The sequence below is a fragment of the Mus pahari genome, chromosome 14 (assembly GCF_900095145.1).
Source record: "Mus pahari chromosome 14, PAHARI_EIJ_v1.1, whole genome shotgun sequence".
Taxonomy (NCBI): Eukaryota; Metazoa; Chordata; class Mammalia; order Rodentia; family Muridae; genus Mus; species Mus pahari.
In genome coordinates, this window is record NC_034603.1 from 11,743,536 (window position 1) to 11,758,793 (window position 15,258).

The 15,258-nt window shown below is 44.8% G+C and overlaps 1 protein-coding gene and 1 pseudogene across 2 annotated transcripts in view; both read left to right on the forward strand.

The window, feature by feature from the left end:
* The window catches only part of Atp10b (ATPase phospholipid transporting 10B (putative)), a 183,025-nt gene that overhangs the window by 128,960 nt on the left and 38,807 nt on the right, over window positions 1–15,258 (forward strand). For both annotated transcript variants that reach the window (XM_021213839.2, XM_029546265.1), the window contains exons 11-13: window positions 8,959–9,147; window positions 12,176–12,776; window positions 14,893–15,002. In XM_021213839.2, the coding sequence (XP_021069498.1) occupies window positions 8,959–9,147; window positions 12,176–12,776; window positions 14,893–15,002 (900 nt within the window). The remainder of the gene's footprint in view (window positions 1–8,958; window positions 9,148–12,175; window positions 12,777–14,892; window positions 15,003–15,258) is intronic.
* Window positions 9,795–9,888, forward strand: LOC115065443 (annotated as a pseudogene).

Below are 15,258 nucleotides of genomic sequence, written 5' to 3' on the forward strand. Positions count from 1 at the left end.
TCATTGCTAGGCATCCAATAGCAAATGAAGACTCTGAATTCAGTCTCTCAGATTGTACAGCAGTCCCTGGAGGTCAAGGCCAGAGCTGCTCCACTCCTTCCTCTACCCATATTCTGAAGCATAGCATCACAAATCCTAGAAAATGCCACAGTGTGGACCTGGAGAGATGGCTAAACAGTTAAGGAGCTCTTACTGCTCCTACAGAGAGGCAGAGTTCTGTTCCCAGCACCCTCTTCTTTAATTCTACACCTCTGAATGAAGTGCTCTTCTAAATTCTTATATGATAATTTTTCAGTTACTTAAATGAAGTCTCATTGGACCTAGTCTATGTGTCCTTGGAACTTCCCAGTTCTGGGTATGGCAGTCATCTTATGTGTCTAGTAATGAATGCCTCCAACCCCAAGGACATAGGGAAGGAGGTTTGGAAGCATTCTGGCAGCAGTGATTTAAAAACCAAAACAAAAGAATCTCTTCTTGTCAATATAAATTTGATGGAGGGTCCTTAGCTGATGGCAATGGGCAAGACGGTCTAACCCCAAACTGTCCCCATAACACAAACTACAGTGTTCTGCAATGGCTGGTGGTTTCAAAAGCAAGTTCTACATTTATTCCAGAGCAATGAGGAAAGCGTATAATGAACTCACCGCCTATGATATGGATAGATAGAGACAGCAATGTGTTCTCTTTATGTATAGTCAAGAACCTGGTATTAGTAAAACATCATCTTTGGGTAATTGTTCAAGAAGAGGCTGGACAATAAGTCTGAAAAGATAGTTGTATAGCTATGCTGTTGGCTTATTAATTCATAATATGATTAATCTCTTTTTATCCCTTTTTTAATCACCTGAAAATACATAAAATTCTTGCTAGGATGTTCCCAAAATCAAAAAAGGCAATGTTTATGCTCACCTCAAAATCCTGTGCAGTTACAAATCAAGCCCATCTGGGTCCCCAGCCTTAGGTCTCCATCTTAGCTCTACTATGAGTAAGCTTACTTAACACTCAGCAAGTAGAGTGAACTGGAATCATAGCTATCCCCTTCATTAAATTATGGGCAATTCTGAGTCATCATATTTCTAAGACAGACAGACAATTAGTGCACATTTGAAGTGACCCTTCTAAAGAAAAGTTCTTATTTGATGTCATGTATTTTTAAAATGTTATGAAACATTGATCTGCTGAGTGGTGGAGACGCACACCTTTTTCTGGAGTATTTTTTTTATTAGATTTTTTTTTTATTTATATTTCAAGTGCTATCCCGAAAGTTCCCTATACCCTCTCCCCGCCCTGCTCCCTTACCCATCCACTCCCATTTCTTGGCCTTGGCATTCCCCTGTACTAGGGCATATAAAGTTTGCAAGACCAAAGGGTCTCTCTTCCCAGTGATGGCCAACAAGGCCATCTTCTGCTACATATGCAGCTAGAGACACAATTTCTGGGGGTACTGGTTAGTTCATATTGTTGTTCCACCTATAGGGTTGCAGCCCCCTTCAGCTCCTTGGGTATTTTCTCTACCTCCTCCATTGGGGGCCCTGTGTTCCATCCAATAACTGACTGTGAGCATCCACTTCTGTGTTTGCCAGGCACTGGCATAGCCTCACAAGAGACCGCTATATCAGGGTCACTTCAACAAAATCTTGCTGGCATATGCAATAGTGTCTGGGTTTGGTGGCTGAAATCCCAGCACTTGGGAGGCAGAGGCAGGCAGGTATCTGAGTGTGAGGCCAGCCTGGTCTACAGAGTGAGTGCCAGGACTATACAGAGAAACCTTGTCTCAAAAAAAAAAAAAAAAAAAAAAAAAAAAAAAAAAAAAAAAAAAAAAAAAAAAAAAAAAAAAAAAAAAAAAAAAAAAAAAAAAAAAAAAAAAAAAAAAAAAAAAGAAAGAAAGAAAAAAGAAAAGAAAGGAAGAAAGGAAGAAAGAAAAAAGAAAGGAAGGAAGGAAGGAAGGAAGGAAGGAAGGAAGGAAGGAAGGAAGGAAGGAAGGAAGGAAGGAAAGAAGGAAGGAAGATTGATCTTACTCCCCTGAGATTCTAATACATATTGTCTATGGATATGAACATTATAATTTCCATTTCTAGTGATTCTAGGGACAGGCAAGACTGGGGTTCTCTCTAGATAAACCATTGACATCCTGACTAAAACCACACGTACATGGCTCACATAAGCACTTGAAGCCTTGGCTGAAAGGGGAGACTTGTGCTGTCTCTAAAGATGCTCACTGGATTGATGGCTCCATGGTTAAGAGTACTCACTGCCCTTGGAGAGGACCTCCGTCCAGTTCCCAGCATCCATTTGATGACTTGCAACCCTCTGTGATTCCTGCTCCAGGGGATCTAATGCTCTCTGGCCTCTGTGGGCCCAATACAAACAAGGTACAGATAGATATGTGCAGGCAAAGCACTTACATACATAAAATAAAAATAAATATTTTTAAAGGTACCCACTGGCTCTGATGCTGCGCTGCCTGCTGTCGGGTTCTACATGAGGACACTGCAGCCTTGGGTGTTAGCCCAGGTAGTTGTCCAGAGGTCTGCCTCCACCTATTTGTGACAGGCTTGCCCGGCTTGCACCCTTCCCACCTGTCTTGGTGCTTTCCTCCTGCCCATTCAGCATCCGGCCTGGCAGAAGCACCTCTCAGAACCACCCCATCTCTACCTTCCCTTTAGAACCGAGTCAGAGCTTGCCTTAGAAACTCCCAAGGTACCAGGAGTTGACAGCAGTCTACAAGCTTCTCAAGAGACCAGCTAATGGTCTCCCTGGCCCTTGAACCCAAACCCAAAATAAAACAAGAATCAATAGTAGCAGCAACAACCAAAGCTGGATCTATTTTTTCCTTTAGCTACCAAACACAAGGAAGCATCAACGATTATCTCCTAATTACATGCTATAAACCTGTGGTTTTAAGGTGGGTAATACACTTATGGAATTGGCACATCCCCAGCCAATGTTTAACAGCACTGGCAGATGGAAAATAAAATGCCTTTTGCCCTGGTCTGCAAGCAGCCAAGATTCAAGCAGAGTCCCTGATTCCAAGAGCCACTTGCACAATATTTCACCAAAATCATCAGACCAAGGAGCATTATCCCAACCATGGGGTAGAGCTGCACTGGACCCCTCCAGTCTCCTCCATCACTCCCTCTACGGGCATGTCCCCTACCCTGCCAGCTCTAGAGAATGCAGTAGACACAATTGAAAAGGGTGCCTAGGGGCAGCTTCTTTCCTCGCAATTCCTCTGTGAAACACTCCCAGACGCATGAAGATTTTCAGGGCAACCAGCATATGCCCGCTGCCTCTGTGAGGTTAGAGAAGGGTACTGACTGAATCAGGCAGACACACATATCTTTCTGTAAGTAATGTGACCACACAGGGCAGGACTGTCCTTAGTCTCCAGGGACCCAAATGGAAGGGCAAAAACTATCAGAAAAAAACCTTCTGGGGTAGCCACAGTGAGTTTGCCTTATACTTACCTAGCTTGTTTTAACAATCTGTGTGTCATCTGGATGAATGTTTGTGCCTTCCCAGTTTTTAATCCAAGCTAAATATCATCAGGACCACAACCTCAGAACATAAATGTCACTATCTTGAAAAAAAAATTCAGCCTTCAGTTCCCCCAGCAACCAGAAAGCCCTATTTCCATGCTATTAATACCAACATACAGCTAGGAATGGAAAGGGGATCAAAGGCCACACGATACTGTCTTCCATCCCATGCCACCAGAGACAAACATCCCCACAGTAGCTTGTGCAACCTTTCCAGAGGTGCCTTCCTAAGCAGAAGCATCTATGGAGCATAGACACACACACACACACACACACACAGAGAGAGAGAGAGAGAGAGAGAGAGAGAGAGAGAGAGAGAGAGAGAAAGAGAGAGAGACAGAGACAGAGACAGAGACAGAGACAGAGACAGAGAGAGATGCACACACGTAATGCACACATATATAAATAGATGATTCTTTGATCAAATAACTTTTGCACTTTGCCTTTTCTCTGATTTCATGTGGATCTCTCTGTGTCTATGCACGTTAAAATGTGTGGGCACACACGTGTGTCCACATGGCTGTGCACAACTATGTCTCTGTATGTTCATGTACATGTGAAGACCAAAGATCAGCACGTCATCCTTGACCACTCTACTACCTTACTCACTGTGGTAAGGTCTGTCAATCAAACACTGGGCTTGCTGGTTGGCCTACTCTAGCTAAACATGGGATTTCCCATCTGTCTGCTGATGCTGGAATTACAGGTGGTCTGCCAAGATCACCCAGCATTCATGAGGGCTAGGGTCTGAACTCAGTCTTCATTCTTCAGAGCAAACACTTTAACTAACAAGTCATTTCTCGAGCCCCAACTTTGCTATTCACACACACACACACACACACACACACACACACACACACACGATCTAGAGAATGCTTCCTATGTTCAGGCACACAATAAATTTGGTAGAGAGCAGCCTCAGTTTTCTTTGTCAGTGGCTGTTGGAACTTATTGGATGGTTGAGCCACTTTGGGTTTATATATGTGTAGCAGGCTTTTTACAATATCAGTTTTTAGAGCATAATTGCTAAGTTGGAGTTTCTGTGCAGTTTTTAGTCAATTGACTTTTTCTAAACTGTTGTACATGTACCCCCACCAACAACAAACAGAAAGGCCTGCTTCCTCCCTACTGTGTCGACTGTATCTGTGGTTACTGTCAACATCTCTTTAGAATAACCTTTCATTTATTTAGTCAGATGATCCATCAACATTTGTTAACATCTATTCAATGGTGGATACAATAGTGAGACAGTGGAGATATAAAGTTTAATAGGGCAGTGGCCCCTCGATTCAGGAATTTACAAACTAATGAAGGAGCAAGTAGGACACTAGTAGCTACTGTTGGGACAGTGGGTACAGATATATTATAAGAGATTAGCAGAGGGGCACTCTAGCACTTGACTGGGTGGAGGGTAACCAGGAGAACTTAAACAACAGTAGCCATCAAATGAGGAGCAGGTGCAAGAATGCAAGTTGTAACAGGAGAAAAATCTATGCAAGCAAGGCAGAGTGTGTGGAGGTGCTCATCTGTAGCTGGAAGGAAGGTGCAAGATGGAGAAGTGAGGAAGATGGCGTCACAAGAGGAGCCATGCCTCCTTGCAGGCTAAGGGCCAGGCAGCCTACATCTGTCTACCAATGGCTTAGGGGACTTCTGTATGGAGAAGTTGCTATCCCCAATCAGTAACAGTGATGGTGTGACTTGAGTGTCTCCTTAAAACTTATTCAAACCAACCTAGCCATTCAGGGAACTCCATGTTGAGTTAAAGCCCCTAACTCAAAAAATAAGGTAGAAAGCAACTGAGGAATATACCCAGCATATAGCATGACCTCTGACATACACACACACACACACACACACACACACACACACACACACACGCATATACCTGAAGGGAAAATAGCAGAATAGAAGCTGGCCTGTTCTCCCCAAACTTCAGTGTAGGAATATAGTCCAGCCAGAAAGGAAGAGCAACCCCTGGACCACCATGTGGCACACACTTTTGCTGTTTGAGCTGTGCTCCTTAACTGGCAGAACAAGCCCTCCTGTGAGCTAGTTAGGCATGCAGGTGCCCAGGTCCATTACAGGCAGCCTGAACTCAACCCCAGTTTGGGAGGCACCACCATAACATTTAAGAAGTCAGGTTTATGGATAAGGAAATTTGGGATCCTGGCACAGGATCTGAGATCTTGGACAAATTGCTTAATATTAATGAGCCTCCTTTACCTCATAATCAAAATGGACAATGACAGTACTGGCGTATATGATATAAAAAGGAGGGTACTTAACGAAGGACTTGGGTATGTATCTAATATCAGAAAAAGTGGCCTAATGATAACGCCATCCCTTCATGTGGGTCCTGAGCTCACACAAGAGCTGTATGCTCCTGCTGACTAACAATAGAAGGAAACCAATCAATTGAGCTCTGGCTCAAAAAAACCTGTAAATGCCCTCCATAAATGGCCTCCTGTTTTCTTTTCCTTCAAAGTTACCAGCCATGTGTGAAGTAACTACCTTTTTCTCTGTTTTAAGGGCCAAGTTCCCAAATGCTAATAGACCACACAGAAAAGAGTGGACCAGAGCAAATAGCACCCTGAAGAGATTTTCAGGGCAGTGACTGGTCTGGTGACTAGGTAAAAATTGATTGACTTATCTCCCAACACCTGCAGAAGCCGTTTATAACACACTGCCATATAATCAAGTAGAAATGTATTTTTAAAATAGTTTTAATAAAGAAATGTCAAGGACCAATGAAATAGCAAAGCAGGAGAAATTGTCACCTAGCCTGATGGCCTAAGTAGTTTGATTCTTGGGAGCTACATGGTGGAAAGAGAGAACTAACTTTCAGGCAATGTCCCCTGACCTCTACTCATGGTACCCTGATACATACACACACACACTCAAAAATAAATAAAAGCAAACAACAATAAAAAGAGTCAAGAACTCATCAGTACTCTAGAAAGGAATCATTCAACATTCTGCATGTCCCTAACTCCAGGCACTGGGGACACGTCAGACACAAGCCGTCATCCTCATGACACTTGTAGACTCTAGAATGCCTGAACAAGGAACAGGTACCTGCTAAATGATTCTGACTGTGTGATCAGTCCATGATGTGGTGCCTGGTGAAGGGAAAGCTGGCCTGGCTCTGACCCTAAGGCAAGACATGATTATGAGCAGTTCATTTCCTCCCTCTCTGCAGGAAAATAGAGGATTGAATTTTGATAGCCTCTGAGCTTTCTTCCCAGAAAGCTTTCTTCTGTGCAAAGCTTTAGAATCCCATTCCTATACCATCCCCTACCCCCAAAAAAATCCATTTTTCAAGAAGAGGAACATTTCCACAGTCTCCCAAAGTGCTGAGAACTCAGGTTTGATATTCAAGCCAGTCCATGGCATGTGGGATGCCAGACACTCAAGGCTCTGTCTCTCAAGAAGTCCCAAAGGCCACTTCCTTCTCCTGGAGGATCTTGCCTGGTATAGGAGCGAAGAGATATTCTAGAGTCAAACTACCAAGAGTCAGCTGAAGAAATACCCTTTGCTTATTGTAAGAGTTTAGATGAGGCACTAAGTTTTGCTAGGCATGAGTTTTCTAACCTAAAGTTAGAGGTAACAGCACTAAGACAATAGCAATACCAATTGCAGAGATACATGGGGATGATGGATATACTGGGAAAATATGAAACACTGAGTGAATAGGAGCTCTCATTATCAAGAGAAGCGGGGTCTGTGATTAGGTAGTATTGGCTGGTCTGGCTAGAGAACTTCAAACAGAGTGCTAATGGACCAAGCCCCTGTGCCATAACCCCAGAAGAAAGATGCTGTGCCTGTTGTGCAGGGATCTGATACGTAATTTGGGCTTCACCCTGTCTTGCTAAGAGCCAGGGATTAAATCAGCCCACATCTCTGGGCTTTCGTTAAGAGAGTATTGCATACATCTCCACACAATCCTGCAACAATCTGATAGGTGTCATACAAGTGCCCTGAGCTTGGGAAGGTAGAGAGCACTTCATAAATGTGAGCTACTTTTAGAAGTACAATATTCAAATGCAGAGAAGATGGATAGCACCCATCCCAGAGTGACAGTTCAAATAGAAAGTTCTACAGAAATGCGAAAAATTGCAAAACTGTGGATCAGCTTCAGCTCAGAAAGTTAAAAGAGAAGAAAAAGAGAAAACAGGTCCCTTCTCATCTCTGCTTTATCCTGAGGAGTCAGGATTCTTGGCAAAAGGACCTTGGAGTATTTTGCTAAGCAAAGCTAGCAGCACTATTTAGTGTGGCTTGCTAGGTCAACAACACTTTCTGTCCCATAATGAACTCTGTTGTGCCTTGGCCCACTTCCCTCATCTGCCTTACATGCCTGGTACCTCTGGACATCGTAAGTTTAGAACTTACTTCTGTGATTCAGAAGAGGTCACCATGAGATGGATAGAATCTAACGGCAGCTGGCACTTCTGTGGTCATTAAGATCTAGGTGAGACTTTGATGGGTAGAAAAGTATTCTTCTGTTGATGTGACAGGAAGCATAAAAGGAGGTTGTGTGTCCAGATTGCAACAGAGACCACTAGGGTCTGATGGAGGAAAACACTTCTGAAGGGATTTAGAAGCAGGAGGAGTTGATGATGCTGATGGTGAAGATCTGAAGATCTTTTTGGAAGTCAGAAGTTGCAGGAAGGGCTGGCGAGATGGCTCAGCGGGTAAGAGCACTGACGGCTCTTCTGAAGGTCCTGAGTTCAAACCCCAGCAACCACATAGTGGCTCACAACCACCCATAATGAGATCTGACACCCTCTTCTGGTATGTCTGAAGACAGCTACTGTGTATTTATGTATAATAATAAATAAATCTTTGGGCCTGAGTGAACAGGGACTGAGCAAGCAGAGTTGACGAGATCAAGCGGGGTTGACAAGAGTGAGCAGAGGTCCTAAAAATTCAATTCCCAACAACCACATGAAGGCTCACAACCATCTGTACAGCTACAGTTTACTCATATACATAAAATAAATAAATATGTCAATTAAAAAAAAAAGGAGTTGCAGGAAGAAAGTGGTATTTGGAAACGTGGCATAGCACATGTGCATGTGCAGGGTGAGAAGAGCTGGATGGTAGCAGTACTGGTATAAAGTTGGTACAAAAATATACAGTTGAGGGCTGGAGGGTCCAGGATTTACCGGAAACACGAGGAGTAAGGAACAAGTGATGAGAAGAAATGTTGGCAACCGATAGCTCCACAGAGCCGATTGACGATGAAGAATCAAATAAATATGAGCAGTGATTAGTCCAGCGACAGGGAGGAATGTGCAGGATGCAAGACTGCAGGGATGGTGGTAAAATCCTTACTCTAGACAGGCAGAGCCTGCTGGGAGGGACCTCCCTCCCCAGTCCTTCCAGGAAAAGACCTCACGAGGGCTTCTTTCTCTTCCAGGAAAAAGATGTGACTCCTGACACAAACCTCCTGAGCAAGGTGAGAGATGCTGCTCTGTGGCTGGAGACCTCAGGTACCAGACCTGCCAAGCCTTCGCATTCCACCACTGCCTCCATTGCTGACTTCTTTCTCGCCCTAGTCATCTGCAACTCCGTCATGGTGTCTACAACCACTGAGCCCAGAAAGAGGGTAAGGTCAAGTGATGGTTGAGAAGGGAGGGAGGGGTGAGGGAGAAGTACAAAGGCAGGTGGGGAAGGGAAATCCCCGATCAGAAAGGCACAACTCTTTGGGGCTAGCTGTAGCATCGTCAGCCCATCTCTTTGAAAGCTGGATCAGCCCTGTGATCTTCCTAGGTCTGTTTCCCTCTTTATAAATTAAATGGGAGAAGTTACAGAGCAGCTGTTTGTGCAACCTTCAACCCTGGTCTATCACCTGCAGGGCAGGGACTGTGTACAGCTGGGTGCTAGGTCCCAATGCTAACTACTTTCTGCATATTACTTACAGCCCTGAAATTTAGAAGGGCATATTTTTTTGACTTAACAAATGAAGTCTGAGCACTTGAGTAACTTAACTTAGAAAGCATGGTTAACATGTGGTAGAACCACCTGTGAACTCAGGTAGGGTTCCCATTAATATCATTATCATACTTGAATCTACTTTTATATTGCATTTAAAATTAATAAGCTTGTGTGTTACGTGCTTTCCTTGTAAACAATGCAGAAATGTGGTTGTCTATATGAAGTTAAACAATGAAAACTTCTGAGGGTTTATGGGTCTTCAGTTATCTACAGACTCAGCCGAGATCCCTACAAGTCAGTGGTAAGAATAATGATTTGCCTGCCACTAGACGCATTGCGGGTATGGCTGCTGTGTCTCATGTGCACCAGTAGGTGGCAGAGAGGAGTTCTGACCTCTGAACATCTGAACAATTAGTGAGCCTAACATTGCCTGAAAAAAGCAAGCCTGAGATGACCACCAGGCTGTAGCCATGCAGGTCCCCAGCTCCCAAGACCAGAAGCAAGCCTAAGACTAGAAGAAACCTATCTGGGACTGAGGACCCTAGGTAGGAGTAAGCCTGGGACAGATAAACCTCACATGGGGCCACTAGGTCAGGCAACCAAGGAGCAAGCCTGAGATGACCTCCAGACCATTGCCATGGGGCCTAGACAGGGAGCTAGCCTGAGATGACTACCATTCAGACCCTGAGCAGTCTTGGGGGAGTATGGGGGAGCAGACCATGCCCGGGATGACCCCTGCCTGGCACCAAAATTCACAAGTGGGGCATAATGTTCCTGAGACTACTCGTGAGATGACTCTAGACACTCAGAGCCCAAGCATCTCTAAGGGGAGCAAGTAAGTGGTGGAGAAACAGAAGGATGTGGACGCAATGACGAGAGGCAGAACTGGAAACTCAAGGGTAGTGAGGAACAGCCTGAGTGAGTAGCTGGTGATACCACCTGGGACCATTGAGGAGGGGTCCCGGCCTGTGCCACCACTGGGGGCCATGTCTGGGTTCATAGCCCTGCAACAGCAAGGGTCTGTTGCCACCAAAGGCCAGTTGGGCACCCCTGGTCTGCTCCCTGGGGACATGTTGGTATCTGAGAGCTGAAGAACTGGCTCCACTCCTTGATTGGACATCTTGGAAGAGCTAGCCTTGGGGTCATGAGAGCAGGAGAGCTGTCCCTGCCCCTCACCTGCAGCAGCACTTGGAAGACCAGACTCTGCACCTCATGTAGGTAGCACAGTAGAACTGGCCCTGAGTGTGGGGATTACAGGTAAGTCAGCCCCAAGGACTTGAGTGTAGGAGAGCTAGCCTTACCTCTCCTCTGCTATTCAGTGGTATCAGAGAGCGAGAGATCTTCTCCCCTCCCTTTTGCCTTTAACACTGGTGTTGGACAGGAGAGTTGGCCCCAATGGGGTCTTGAAAACTGAAGTGCTGAACCTGTTCCTCACTTGAGCATCTCAATAGAGCTGGAGAGATGCCCTTCTTCCCTCACCATCTATGGTAGGCAGGAGAGCTGAACCCTGGACGACAAGAGTAGTAGAGCTGGCCAAATCCCCTCTCTCAGGCCCAGATCCAGGGCTTTGAATTGGCCTGCCTCAACATCTCCATCGATGAACTATAGAGTTCATGAAAGGGGCTGGTCATAAAGATCCAAAACTACAGGATCTCCATGGCACAGGGCAACAACAGGATATCCAAGAGAAGTCCCAGTGAGGACCCAGTGTTGGCAGAGTAGCAGAAGCCAGGGGCTTCATTCCAAACCAAGTCACTGCAACGAGCATTTGCAAGCAAAGTAGTGTGGACAAAATGGTATATTGTGAGACACACTGTGACACACTATAGCTTCCACAATGAGATTTTGTTTTCTCTGTTGTGGGGGAGGTTGCAAGGGTAGAGGATGGATATAAGGGAAAGGGAAAATGAGTAGGATTAGGTTGCATGAACTGGAATTCACAAAGAACCAATAAAAAGCTTTTAAAAAAATAATGATTTGGTGCAACTTGTGGCTATAAAACCAAGAAAACAGGATTCACTAGACTATAACTTCCTCTCATTATGCCAAGATTTCAAACTACCCAGAAAAAAAAAATCACCTCATGATCAAATACTTTCTGTGATATATAGGAGACAGAAAGCATTATCTGGACAAGCAACTATTTTTGAGAAGTACTATTTTGGGAAAGCTAGCATCCAACTTCAGTTTTCAAGTTAATGAGAAGGCTGGCACCAGCTCATAGCTCCAAGCTAATTGCTGGACCCAGACTCAGAACTGAATCCCAACTTTATTACCAAAACACTGAGGTATCATGGTAAATCTATTCAACATCTGGGTGCCTGGCTTCCACACCCAGAGATTTTCAGGGGAAATTGAATGTGATGATTCAGAGAGAAAGCAGCTTACCATACACTGAACAGAAAGAAAAGAGAGTCCTATTTTCACCCCTATGCTTCTTTCTACCACGACCAGAGTGGGATGTTTGGAAATTATACACCTAGAAGGTCAAGCACAGAAGGAAACATCTGAGCTAACACCCTCTTTATACGGGTGGGTAGGCTGAGAGCCATAGAACACAGGGTCTGTCTATGGCCATGCTACAGGTCTATGACCACAGAAGACCCAAATAATGCTCTGATTACAAAATGACTTTCATATTCTGCATAAGACGGCTTGCATGCGTAGAGTGATGTAGCACTTTCTGTACTCAACCACAGGTTACCACTCCACCAGCCAACAAGGCTCTGGGGACATCCTTGGAGAAGATTCAACAGCTCTTCCAAAGGCTGAAGCTTTTGAGTCTCAGCCAATCATTCTCATCCACGGCCCCCTCCGACACAGATCTAGGAGAGAGTCTGGGACCCAACATGCCCACCATAGACTCCGATGAGAAAGATGACACATCCGTGTGTAGCGGAGACTGTTCCACGGATGGTGGCTACCGGAGCAGCACATGGGAGCAGGGTGACATCCTGGGGTCTGAATCGGGCACTTCTCTGGAGGAGGGGCTGGACACCCCAGCTCTCAGCCAAGATGGACCAGAGCTGTGCTACGAGGCCGAAAGCCCTGATGAAGCAGCCCTGGTGCATGCGGCTCGTGCCTACAATTTCACACTAGTGTCTAGGACACCTGAGCAGGTGACTGTGCGTCTGCCCCAGGGCATCTGCCTCACCTTTGACCTCCTTTTCACGCTGGGCTTTGACTCTGTCCGGAAGAGAATGTCAGTAGTGGTGAGGCACCCACTGACGGATGAGATCATCGTCTACACCAAGGGTGCTGACTCGGTCATCATGGACCTGCTGGAAGATCCAGCCTGTGGTGAGTTCCCACCATGGGGCCCAGGAATACACGGGCTATAGTCCTAGGGGCAATGTGGCACAGTGACAAGGAACCCGTTAAAAGTCACTTACTCTAACGTTGCAATGGACCCAAGCCCATGAAATATTCTCAAAACAAGGTCCTTAGAACACACTGAATTTTCCACCACCTTGACTTAGAGAAGTGGGGTGTTCCTTAATACATTCAAAACTCTAGAGTCTTTTATAAGAGAAGCCATTTTACCTTCACATTTCTCAATTTCCAGGTTTCTACACTCATTAAAATATTCATTAGCCATACCCATATCCAGGCTTCTTTCTACCAAAACATCCATTAGTCACATCCTAGAGCACACTGTGGTCTCTCAAGTGTCCCTCTTTATTATCATTTTCCCCAGTACCCACCTCTACCAAGACGGATTTTCATAAACTTGCGTGGGGCCAAAAAAAAAAAGCTCCAAAGTCCCTATGTATCAGTGTCCAATTTTAGAGAAGCATGAATTGGTGTGCAGCCGCATCCTGATTGCTAACAAGGAAAAGACAGTGATAGGGTTATGATTCTCCCAGGATAGTGGATCCCAGCCAAGCTTCAGAATTGCCCAGGCAGCCCAGAGCCTCCAGCTTTATCAGCTGTGGATCACAGCCAAGAGGTTCATGGGGACTGATTAGTGTTTAGAATGAGAAGGGAGCTAATTAGTTCTCTTCATCCCCCGACTCTAGCAGACAAGTGCTTCTGAGCTGAGGAAGCCATAGCACTCTAGGCAACAGAGCCACGTTGCCCTGGAGATGTTTGTTTATTCCTTCTTCACCTGATTGCAGAAATGGGTTGGAGATGCTGCGAATAATAAAAACCACAATAGCAGTGTCACAGCCTTAAGAAAGAGACAACGCTTTGAAAGGGAGGGAAGAAATGAGATCAAGTTTAGTGTATTTGTGATGTTTGGTCATTCAATTTGACTCTGAGGTTCCTGGAAACCTGGTGTGGGAAAAACCCAAGGGCTCACAAGGGCGAGCTTCAAAAGGGATGGTTTTGAAGATAAGGTATTGCAGTGTTCAATTAGGCATTGATTATATAAAGACTGGACTTAGGTCATTTGATCAATGAGGAAATAATATTTGAAAAGATGTTTATATTGTATAAAGAAATACTTATTGCGCTTCCTTACTTAGTGAGGCCTGTATTAGAAACTATATTTTTAGCTTGGCATTGTATGAAGGAATGGGTGTGGTGTTCAAATTCTCTTCACTCCTGAGGATCTCTCTAAATCCTCTGCCCAGCACTAGTATGGGATTCTAAAGGCTTCATTGCTCAGATTTACAGATTTATAGATGACTGATGCCTATCACAGCTTAGGTCCTGTGCCTTCCCAACCAGCCCAGCCCTAAACTATTCTTACTGTCTAATAGAGAAAAATAAATGATCTTGGAAAGGAATAAGCTATGTGGAACTTTAACACAGAGATTTTTGAACAAGGGAGTGAGGTATTTTTCACACTAAAGTTACAGGAAATGCAAAAGCTATTTTTTTCTAACACCATCCTTCGTCTTGAAAGAAAGCTAAATCAGCAAATCCAATGCGCTGAAGAAGTCCGCTAATGAGATCCAGGTTTGCAGCTGTCTTGGAACTCAGCTTGACGAGAGCTAAAGTATATGACAAGGAGATGATGGCTTGTCTAAGTTTCAGAGAAGAGTTTGGAAAGTTGGGTGGCTCTCCAAGCAAGGCTGGCTACTGAAAATATACCTTTGGTATCAAGGAGACCGAAATTCCTAGCCCCAGCCCGCCACCTAACAATAGCGTTGCATTAACTTTCTAGGCAGTTGTCCTGTAAGCAGGTTTAGTTGAACAATTTCTTAGACTACCTCCCTTCCTTAAGTAGCACTTTTTCCAGTCAGGCTTTTGAAGAAAAGCTCTAAGAAGCAAACAGTGTGAGGACTCATGGAATTATCATTTTCCAAGGCAGTCTGTCGTCAAAGACCTCTTCCATGTACCTAGGGAGGGCTAGAAAGAGGGCTCCTCTTTTATGGCTGTTGTAGTTAACTGGGAAGACTCCAGGGAGTTGAGGGTGAAGCTCCCTGAGCATTTGCCCATGGCTTCATGAAAAACAACTATTTGACAGTGAGTAATATTGATGTGGAAAAGAAGCTGAAGAGAATCCGAGCCAGGACCCAAAAACATCTGGACTTGTATGCAAGAGATGGCCTTCGAACCCTGTGCATCGCTAAGAAGGTGAGAACTCATGCCAGCTCCAGATGTTTGCAGTAACTGAATTGCTTTTGACCTCTTTCAGTGTGTGTGTATATGTGTCTGTGTCTGTATATGTGTCTGTGTTTGTGTGTGCGTGTGTGTCTGTGTGTGTGTCTGTGTGCATGTGTGTGTCTGTGTGTGCGTATGTGTGTCAGTGTGTGCGTATATGTGTCAGTGTGTGTCTGTGTATGTATGTGTCAGTGTGTCTGTGTATGTCTGTGTGTGTGTGTGTGTGTGT